Raw genomic sequence first — 11,559 nt, forward strand, 5'->3', positions numbered from 1 at the left:
CAACCAGGCGCCCCCTCTAGTCATAAAAATATTAATAGAATTAATTCTTTTGACAACAAACATCAACTTTCTGAAATGATTTCTGGAGTGGAAAGTAAAGGAACAGTACTAAAAGAAGAGAAATAATTTTTCCCTTTTGTTTCAGAAAAGTTACCAATCCTTTGGTTCAGCTACTTGTTGAACTGAAAGTCTTTCACAGACTTAAATACAAATGTATGGAATTCATCTGAAGTGGTGACTCTCTTGGACTGGACCACAGACATAGTCAAAACATGAAAAATAATTTGGTTTTGTTATATATATATTGGTTATAATATTAATATATAATATTGATAAATAATTTGGTTTTGTTATATATAGGTTATGATATTAATGTATAATATTGATAAATGATTTGTTTTTGTTATATATATAGATTATCGTCACCAATCTGATGCTCTTCTGACCCCACCCCACCCCATCCCTGCCCAGTGAAATTATTTTTTTAAAGCTGTTTTAAAAATGATTGTTTGAGTCTTGCACACATATAGCTCAAGTCTTTGCAAAATGCTTGCTAATCAAAAAGAAACCGGAATAGCCACTTCCTTTATTACACACATGCTGGTTTACCTCCTCCTTTGGATCATCATCAGTTCCCTAAATGACTGGGACCAGTTCTCGTACATCCTTGTATCTACCTCTGCTTTCCAGTGTCTAATCTATGCTTTTACACTTAGTAGATACAACAAAAGTACAGTAATAAATATGGTAAATTAAAATGTGGGAAGGAGACTTTCAAGATGCTAGCAATCATATGTAAATACTGCATGAGAAAAAATTGGATTCTACAAGAAAATACCCAAGCTCATTGACTCATGGGGAGGTGCTGACAAGCTATATAATGAAGGCCACAACTAAGGTTTGGAAACTGCACCTGTCCCTGCATGGCTGGAGAGGCTTCCGGACATCCTCCTGGATACTGATGAGGATGGACTCACTAATGGACAAGGAAAGAAAAAGAAGCGGGAGAAGCGATTCCGAGTGGCTGCAGGCAAAAGTGGCTGGGAAACTAGTAACCTAGTGGTCCTTCACAAAGCTGTCATCATGGAAGATGATCGGAACCATTTTTGTTCACTGCTTAACTTTGGAAGAAATCTTGCGAGGATTAGGATTTTTAACGCATTTCTCTGAGGTACAAAAACAAGAGACTGATAGGATCTAATGGGATCCCAAAGACCAAGTTATGGCAAATAACTTCAGTTCTGAGTTTGGATATGATTCCAAGTTTTGAATATTGAAGAAATATCCGATCTATTAAATTGGTTCATAGTGCTTTCAGCAAAATATTTGAAGTCCCTCATATATTTTTGAGTTGCACATCAGCTGAGGTCCCATCTGCTTCTTCCAGATTGAATTGATTGCACTCTTCTTCTTCTTTTTTTTGAGGATCTTATTTATTTATTTGACAGAGAACACAAGCAAGGGGAGTGACAAAGAGATATAGAGCAGCAGGCTTCTATGTGGGGCTCAGTCCCAGCACCCTGGGATCATGACTTAAGTCGAAGGCAGATAAAGCATTCTTTAAGTTTTGTGGAAGGAAAGAATGAATAGAGTTGTGAGTGTAAGTACAATAGATTGGGACTACTCTGCTTGGAGAGGGTGTTACTGTGTTTTGTCTTTGAAATTTGTTCAGTTCAACATTTTTATCAGTAGCATAGAAGATATGATTATCTAATTTATTCATAATAAAAGACTGTTAAAGATAGTTAACCTTAGAAATGACAGAATCAAGATAAAGAAAATCTCAAAGGATGATGAAGTGAAATTTAATAGGAATGCATTAAAAATCTAGTACATAATGTGAAACATAAAATTCTTGAGTACAGTGTGGTGGAGAGTTGATTGACCACAGTCCATAGGAAGACAGATTTCAGTGATCCATAAAGTGAACATGAGCCAACATTGCCACGAGAAATGAAAATAGACGCAGTAAACTCAGGCTATACTTAGAGCATTCAACCTTCTAATCACCTGAGGCCATCCAGGACCATGCCGGGAACAAAGGTATCTGATTCAGGATGCTATTTCTTATGACAGAGACAGAAGTAGAGAGTATTTAGAGGAAAGTGATGAGGATGGTAGACAGCTCCAAAATCCTTGATTTAGTAGGGAGCTGTTAAAGGAAGAGTATGTTTTGTTTGGATAAGAGAAACCTGTAAGTTATGTAATAACCGAAGGACTGACATGCAGAGGAAGGAATATGCTTGTTACTCTGTGTTATACCAAGAGCTAAAGGTAGCACACACTGGTGTGTGGTTACTAGATTATTAACTATGGGAGGGCCAGGAATATGTGTATCCTTTTACCGTGAGAGATTCAGCCCTGAACATAGTGACCAGTAGATAGTAGGGACTCAGTGAGTCAATATCTAATGGATAAATAACTAAATATGAAAGAGAACTTAATTCACAGCCCGATAGTCCTGAATTCAAATGCAGATACTCTGCTCAGGAATTCTAAATCCTTGCACAAGTGTAGCTAGCCTCTCTCCACTTGTTTACACATGCTCAGATGGGGTAAGAGTACCAGCTGAAGTGATTCATGCGATGTTTATGACTATTGAATCAAATGGAATCATGCGAAACCTCTTTAAATAAATACATAAAGTACTATATATATGGCATGTAATAACAGTAAAATACAGCCATACTGAGCTCACTGTAAAGAAAGGACTTTCCAATAAATAAAAAGATTTATTAAATCTTTTCAACAATGAAATGGGTCACCTCATGATTTCACCAAGTCTTAGTCATTGGAAATGGTCGAGCAAGGTTGGATGGCATGTCCAAACAATGTGGCAGAGGTCAAGTTTTGCCTTATATAAGAAATCCAAACACCACCACAAAGGTGCCATGAGGATTCTTTCATTGTGGGTAGTGCTATCCATTCTTCCTAGCCTAACTTCATCAATCCCCTCATTGTCCATATGAAAATTTTAAGAATCTTCTGATGCTTCTCTGGTTGGACTCTGAGATGCTTCAGGCATGCTTCTTTCAGCCTGTTTTAATATTTACTGAATTTGTAGCAACTCCTAATTCTTCATGACTTTCAAGTGGGCAGTTTATTATGGGCCTCCCTGGAGCAGAGTTTCTTAACATCTTTTCTTGGATGACCTAACACATCTGAGGGAATTGACATTCCCAGTAGTAACAGTGTCTCATTATGACAGCGATTCTCACCCAGGTGAGAGAAAGAGCCATTCACCTTTTGGAGGGCATATCAGAATGGAATTGGGAAAGTGAAAAACTACTTCAGTACATTCCATCATGTCAACTTCTCCCCACTTTAAGAATCAAAGGATCTATCTTTATGATTCCATTTGGCTCTACGTAGCAGAAGGCTTTGACAGTGGCAAGACTAGTGTGAGGTTCAAGGCAGTGTACTTCAAGGCTGGATCAGCTACTTGGAGAAAACTTCAAAGACCAAGATTGATTCTACTTGCTGGTTCTGTCATACTTGGCATGTGGCTAATCCTCATGATCCTAGGATGGCTGCTCTATCTCCAAACATTACATCTGTGTCTCAAGCAGGAATATCAGAGAAAAATGAAGGGCAAGTGGATAAAGCCAGTGGAGTTTATCCCCTTCTAAAAGAGCTTTCAATAAATTCCAGAGGGTGACTTCCTCTTACAGCTCATTGAAAAGGTGGGAGATTGAATGTTTTGTTTTTTTTTTTTAAGATTTTACTTATTTATTTGACAGAGAGAGAGACAGATCACAGGTAGGCAGACAGAGAGAGGAGGAAGCAGGATCTCCGAGGAGCAGAGAGCCAGATGTGGGGCTCGATCCCAGGACCCTGGGATCATGACCTGAGTCGAAGGCAGAGGCTTTAACCCACTGAGCCCACCCAGGCGCCCCAAAAGGTGGGAGATTGAATATTTTAACTGAATACATTGTTGCTCCCAAATAAATCAGGATGTTGTTTATTAAAAAAAAGGGAAGAATGGATGATGAGTAGGTGATTAGCAATATTGGCCACAATTTCCTACTTCAGTTCAAGTAACAAGTGTTTATTGAGGAACTATTGCACGGACACTGTGCCAGCCCTGGGAATATACAAATGAAGACAAGGACTCAGTTCCTGTATTAGAATGAAGAACTGCACAGTATCTGTAAAGAACTTTCACATAGTTCAGAAGAGGAGCCATTTATTTACCTCTTGTCTGTAGTTAGGGAATAAATTGTATTTTAACAAACAAACAGAAGTTTGACGTTTTCTGGAAAACAAGCTACTGGAAGAATCATTGCTTCAAAGTCTAATCCATCATGGATTTATTGTGGCTTTCTGGAATTGTCAGAAAAATATTACTCATGATTGGGAGTAGAAAAATGTATATTTAATACTATATATATACCTGATATGAGTGACTCGTTAAATTTTTAACATAGCACTGAATTATTACATAACATAATAACAGAAAAAAGATCGCTATTATAGAAATTATTTCTCCTTCCCCTTCTGTAAATTTATTTAGTAGAATTCAGAATGTTAATCCTTTATGCTTTGACTATTGCATGTTTTCAAGCATTTCATCTGGACAAAAATGCCTTTGTGTTTTCTATTTCTCCTGTTGGGATGACCCTCCTCTATTCTCTACTAATCCCCATCTCTGGCCTTTCACACCTGGCCTTGAAATTGTTCCCGTACTTACTATTTCCAGCATGGGCTTTGCATTCCCAACAAATTTTAACACTTAGGGTGTAGAAGTCTTGCCTTTTTACGTATTACTTGGTCTGATGCTCTGACTGCCCCCAAGTGCCTGTGATGAGAAAAGAAATAAACAAGTATACGCCTTCTGCACTGCTGGGTGTTATCATATCCATAGATAATTAATTGCTGAGGCAATAATCAGGATATTTCATTCAGTTATTAGTAACACTTCCCATTTATGTAACTCTTTCCCTGAAGAGTTTTGCAAAGTGTCCTGAGATTATTTCTGTGAGCCTCTCAGCAACCCTACGAGAGGAGTGATGTGACTCTTTTTGTCTTCATGGTGTTGCTTAGAAAATTGAGGCTCAGAGAAGTTTAGTGGAGCAAGACTGCCCAGACAGTGAACGGGGTCTTAAGCTCCGCTCCCTTCACCGTCAGTTCACTGTTTGGTGCACTACACCCAGGCGCCTCCGTCTCTGTGTTGGTTGAAAGACATACCTTCCCCTTGACGTTGTCATTTAGAGGACCCAGAAGCTCCCGGGTCTAACTCCAGTTTGACACAGTGAATATGACAGGTGATCCTCGAGACTGTGCCTGCTTCTCCTCAAGCTGATGAGTGTAAGCTTCTCAATACCGCTTTCAGGGCCATTTTTGAAGTTTAAACACGCCTTCAGCGGCAAGTGTACGAGAAGGAGAGGAATGAGCAGACAGTATGGGCGCACCTTGTCTGGATTCTTCCCTAGAGGCCCAAGATCTAACTCCAAAAAAGGAATTCTCTTTGCCTCTTGTCAGAGCTTAGAAAAAAAAATCAATGGAACCCTGAGCATCAAAACACACTTCCCACCCATGTTCTTATAGCTGTCTCCAGTTAGCCCTAAGGGAGATTTCCTTGGCAGCCAGCCTGTGAGACCAGCCCACCATACCTGCTGGCCCCAAATGAATCCAACTCCATTCTTCACTTGCAACATGGGCCACACTAAGAAAAGAGGAGATGAAAATATTCAGGGTTCCTCTTATTCCAGAATGATTGCGAAACATCTATTTACACTGTGAGAGGAGACTTGGAGAGGACATTTTATGAGACTGCGGTAAATAGGGACAAACAAATACATGGAAAAGATAAAAGAGACAAATACCATAAGAGAAAATCACTTTAAACCAAAATGTGTTTGGCCTATTAATTAAACATTTAATTTGGGAATGATCTCACAATTTACAATGATAAGAGTTTTGTATGGAAAACAAGTAACGACTTTTCTGCCATTTGACTAAAGCTCGGAAAACTTTCTCCCAAAGCATAACACCTTTGGAAATCTCCTTTTAAAATATTTTAAATTTCTGTGCTAAATTAACATCTCAATCTTCACAAACAACGCGTAAGATTTTCTTTTGGAACCCAGTGTCATTTCAAGAATTGTAGCTTAGCCCTGCACTGTTAAACTGCTTAGACACATCTTGACATTTACAGAGTACCATGAAGAGAAAAGTAACCAGGAACAGAGACACCTGGATTCTTGCTTCTCTTCTATAAATAAAAGGGTAATCTAAGACAAGAGTCTTAACTTTTAAGGTCCAAGTTTTTTCACCTGCGAAGAATAATGGGGCAGGATAGCTGGTCTCAAAGTACTTCCCTTTCATCATTATGATTTCTGGGCTAATAATTACTAACTAAAGAACTGTAGACAAACTGGCCAAATATCGCCTAGTCAGTTACTACGACTAACCATCCCTGACCCTCTTGCAGGCACGTTCTCTTTGCAGGAACTTCATGGAAACCCTGCTTGATGGCTTTATATCATTGCTATTGCTTTTTATGCTTTGGATAGACTTTCTGCTGTTGGCTGAGGCTCTGGGCTCCAGGATTTACTCATTCCCCAATGTTTGTGTTTGCACCCTAGACGTGGACATGTCTATTTCCCTTCCACAGATAAGGTTGGTGACAAAATGAGTATTTTTTTGAGTGTTCTATGTGCCAAGCACCGTTCCGGGTACTCAGGAATACAATGGTGATGAAGCAAATAATACCCCTACTCTCATGGAGTTTCTATATAGAGTAATGAGACAAAGAAATATCAGCAGGGAAGCAAAGTAAATACCAGGTAAAAGCACAAAGTGTTTGAACAAAAGGACAATGAATTTCTTTCAGATGCTTCTTGTCTCCTTTCCCCTTTCTTCAGTATGAGAATATGTGTGTGTGTGTACTTGTGTGTGTGTGTGTGTGTGTGTAGACATTTAAAGTGTTGTTAGTGGCCTGAGATATGGAAAATGGCATGAAATAAATATCTGAAGAAGACACACCTAAATAAATATCTTAAGATGTCACTGGTTTTGCCCCGGTCACTTTTAGCTAGAGCAGTGCAGGTTCTACAAGGTATAATGCTGGATACCAAAGTTGGGATTTTCCCAGCCAAGGACAATGGCACAAAAGAGGGGCACAGGAGGTGAGGGTGAGTCTGGAACATCCTACCTAGGAACAATAAGACAGAGACAAAGAACTGCTAACTTGGGATTGTAGTAAATAAATTAGAAAAAAATAAAGAGGTAGTGAGTGACCAGTAAATGGACCTAGTCTCTGAATTCCTTCATTTTCTGGGTGAAAATCTTGATATTAGGATTAAAATAAATCTTGATATTAGTATTTCAATTAGAAATATTAGGAGTTTGAACACTACATTAAAAACTAATATTATACTATATGTTGGCTAACTGAACATAATAAGAAGAATAAATATTAGGAGTGATGACAAGTTTTAGAAAATGACTATACGAGGGAATAGTGAAGGTTGGGTAGAGGCAGTGATTATTACAAACCAGAAAATCAAGGAATTCAGAGGCCAGGTCCATGAAGATATTCAAATTCCTAAGAATAAAGATAGGAGTGGAGAAAAAGTAATGGAAGCAACAATCAAAATCACTAATGAATGAAGCAGGGTCAGGGGTATCAGGAGGATAAAGAAGACAGGCTTTGGACAGTAGCAGAGAGGAGCTATGTTTTGGAATTGACAATGAGAAGAAGGAGGACCCCTAATCTAACTTGCAGGCTCAGTGGCATGTGGGGTCACTATCCATTGGAAAGAGTCTTATCAAGCCAAGCCAGGCTTCCATTAGAATAAAGATGAAGGTGGGTGCCTGGGTGGTTCAGTAGTTAAGACTCTCCCTTCTGCTCAGGTCATGATCTCAGGGTCCTGGGATCAAGCCTGACCTCAGGCTCTCTGCTCAGGGGGGAGCCTGCTTCACCCTCTCTCTCTGCATGCTGCTCTGCCTACTTGTGATCTCTCTCTCTCTCTGTGTCAAATAAATAAATAAAATCTTTTAAACAAAGAATAAAGATGAAGGAAATGTTAGTGAGGGTAGAGACTACCAGTGATTTTGTAGATAACTGATAATAAATTCTAGAGGGTGTCATGGAACTCTTGGAAGACACAAAATTATCTCAGAATAAGGAATGCACAAAGAGGTATTGATAATGAGTTCAGAAATTTGGACTTGCCAAGAAGGTTGTAAGGAAAGATGGAATTCATCCTGATAATCTCTTAAAGGAGGGTCCAGGCTCAGTCTTAATTACCACCATCTTCTGGGTCTGGCTTCATAGGCAATTTGTAGGCATGAGTAAGATAAGCAGGGGAGGGGCATTCTTTCCAGGAGCTCCTTGAACTTTGGAAGAAGAGCAGAATGGAGGAAGGTGGTCTTAACAAAATAATAGGAAATCAGTAGGTTTCTCCAAAGTCCTGTAAAAGAATCATTAATATTTGCTGACTCTGCTCCAAAGAGAGATGTTTGTATAAACTTCTGACGGCATATATAAGTACTAATGATAATACAGCATGTCCTGGCCTGCTAAAATGCTCCATTAATCTCATCATCTCTTCCAATTCAAATATCACATGTTCGAAAGAGTAACTGAATTTTTGAAAGATGCTATAAAGACATGTCACATTTGTAAGGTGCTTTGTAATTTCTAAAATTCTTTTTTAAAAATATTTTATTTATTTGAATGAGAAAGATAAAGAACACAAATGGGGGAGAGGAACAGAGGGAGAAGCAGATTCCCCGCTGAGCAGGGAGCCCGATACCAGGCTCAATTTCAGGACTCTGGGATCATGACCTAAGCTGAAGTCAGCCATTCAACCAACTGAGCCATCCAATTCTTTAATATACTGAAATTCTTTAATTCTTTAATATACTTTCTTTAATTCTTTAATATACTTCTTCTGAAATTCTTTAATATACTTTATCTGAAATTCTTTAATACACTTTATCTCACATGAGCTTCCTAACAATTCTAACTATGCAGGGCGAGTTTATTTATTTATTTATTTATTTATTCCCATTTGATCTAGAAGAAAACTGAGGGTCAGAGAGATTAGCTGATCAGCTTGAAATCACACAGCTAGGTAACAGGAAAGTCAAGGCTCAAAGTTAAATTTCTTTATTCTATGGTGTTCTTTTTGCTCTAACACATTGCCTAGTTTCAAAATAGTCTCAATTCAACTCAACTCCAACCCTTTTTTGGTCTTCCTGTCTAGTAGCTGTCCAGGAAATCTTGTAAATAACTTGGGCATCACCTTTTCCTGGGATTGATATTGTCAGATGCAAACTATATTTTACCATTTTTTCTTTTGATTTCACAAAACTTTCCATTCCCTAATCACACAATTCACAGCGCTGTTAAGCAGATGTATCTGCAAAACGTAATTTGAAGTAAATCAGCTGAATTCAAAAATTCCCTGCTTTCGATCTCTCTCTATTTTTTCTGGCTCAGAACACAAGCTGTGGAAATTCCAAGACTTCCATATAAAAAAATTAGAAAAGCTTGCTTGCAATTTGCCACAATATAACTAAAATGGAACCTAAGGAGAATATCCTGTTTTTGAAGACTTTGTGCCAGGATAAATAGGGTAAATACTAAGTGATTAGAATGTTTAAAAGGGAAATTGTAACACAAATATTGCATTGTCCTTATGGAGATTAGAACACTTTCTAAAAATTCCCGAGGCAGTCTTTCAAGAATTCCCAGAGGAAAATAAACGAATCCCAAAGGGAATAAATACTAAATAATTGAGGAGAAATGCTGGATGTAAACATAAAAGTAGACAGCTTGGACCTAAAAGATTTCCCATCAGGAGGATTTGGGCAACTAAGGTCAGTGGACTCCAATATCTCCTCCATTCCAGGGCTGAGGCCATGTTTGTGTCAGATGACAGGAATCTTCAGAAGCCAACAGGCCCTGGGCAGCCTGACATTTTCCATGACTTTCAGGATTCTGCAGGAGAATATGATTCAGGCAGAAATTTTATTTTCCTCTCGGGGCTTTTCTTATGTTTTTTTTCAAGGAACTGCTACAACACCCCCATCCCCCCCCTTTTTTTTTCAAATTAGCAAACTGGACAGAACTCAGAAGTAATTGTGCCATGTAACTCATCGTCAAGGCAATGAGTCCAGAAAGACCACTGTGACGGTTTATTGGATGAAAGCTCCAAGAATATAAATGACGTGTATATGCTGGAAGAAATCTGAAAATGATCTAATCCTGTGGTTCTCAACTGAAGAGTGGTGAGCAGGTGCAAGTGCTAACACCAATAATTAATCATTCATAATAATGTGTTGCCATTTGGAAATGATTTATTCTTAAAAAATAGATTAGAGCTCTTTTCCGGTTACTGCGGCGCGAGAATCATGAGCAGCAAAGTGTCCCGCGACACCCTGTACGAGGCGGTGCGGGAAGTTCTGCACGGGTACCAGCGCAAGCGCCGGAAGTTTTTGGAGACGGTGGAGCTGCAGATCAGCCTGAAGAACTACGACCCTCAGAAGGACAAACGCTTCTCCGGCACCGTCAGGCTTAAGTCCACTCCCCGCCCCAAGTTCTCCGTGTGTGTTTGGGGGGACCAGCAGCACTGTGATGAGGCCAAGGCAGTGGATATTCCCCACATGGACATTGAGGCGCTGAAGAAACTCAACAAGAATAAGAAGTTAGTCAAGAAGCTGGCCAAGAAGTATGATGCCTTTTTGGCTTCAGAATCTCTGATCAAGCAGATCCCACGAATCCTGAGCCCAGGCCTGAATAAGGCTGGCAAGTTTCCTTCCTTGCTGACCCACAATGAGAACATGGTGGCCAAAGTGGATGAAGTAAAGTCCACCATCAAATTCCAGATGAAGAAGATGCTGTGTCTAGCAGTGGCTGTTGGCCACGTGAAGATGACAGATGATGAGCTTGTGTACAACATCCACTTAGCAGTCAATTTCCTGGTGTCCTTGCTCAAGAAGAACTGGCAGAACGTCCGGGCCTTGTATATCAAGAGCACCATGGGCAAGCCCCAGCGCCTCTACTAAGGCACAGTTCAATAAATCCTAGTGCTACCGTTTAAAAAAAAAAAAAATAGATTAGATTGCAGGTGATTCCCATGACAAACTCATCATGCTTCCCCACTTGCATTCTGAAGTGCTTTCCTGATTAGGAGTAAAGAGGTGGGATTACAGCCAGCTTGCCTTGGATTGCTCCTAACTCTTGGTCTATCTCATCTATGACAGGGTGAGTAAAATAACCAACATGGTGCTAATTATTCTACTTGTTGCAATTAGGAAAAAAAAAAAAGTGTTTGCAATCACTTCTGTTTTGCAGCCCTGTGAAGTATTAATGGGTTTCACTCAAACCTGGGTCTGTAGATGTGAACATCATCCATCCTAAACTATGGTGAGAAAAATTCCAGTTCTTTTGATCAAACCCGACACCATCAGATGTAATGCAGGATTCAGTGACTGCCAGAATCATGGTGAGTAGCTGCAGAGCTGGGGCTGGAACTCAAATCCTGAGAGACCTCTCTTTCCACCAATTGCTAATGACGTCAGAACATCTGCCTTTAGTGCCACACA

General features: G+C 39.4%; 1 protein-coding gene across 1 annotated transcript; it reads left to right on the plus strand.

Moving 5' to 3' along the window:
• Window positions 1–10,339: 10,339 nt before the first annotated feature.
• LOC123950800 (60S ribosomal protein L10a-like) lies at window positions 10,340–11,035 on the plus strand. Its single transcript, XM_046019241.1, has one exon. The coding sequence runs from the start codon at window positions 10,366–10,368 to the stop codon at window positions 11,017–11,019; it is 654 nt and encodes a 217-aa protein (XP_045875197.1). The 5' UTR covers window positions 10,340–10,365; the 3' UTR covers window positions 11,020–11,035.
• Window positions 11,036–11,559: the final 524 nt, after the last annotated feature.

The sequence above is a fragment of the Meles meles genome, chromosome 1 (assembly GCF_922984935.1).
Source record: "Meles meles chromosome 1, mMelMel3.1 paternal haplotype, whole genome shotgun sequence".
Taxonomy (NCBI): Eukaryota; Metazoa; Chordata; class Mammalia; order Carnivora; family Mustelidae; genus Meles; species Meles meles.

Bases quoted from the DNA above. Each gene is read 5' to 3' on its own strand.
- LOC123950800 (XM_046019241.1), top strand. From the start codon at position 10,366: ATGAGCAGCAAAGTGTCCCGCGACACCCTGTACGAGGCGGTGCGGGAA.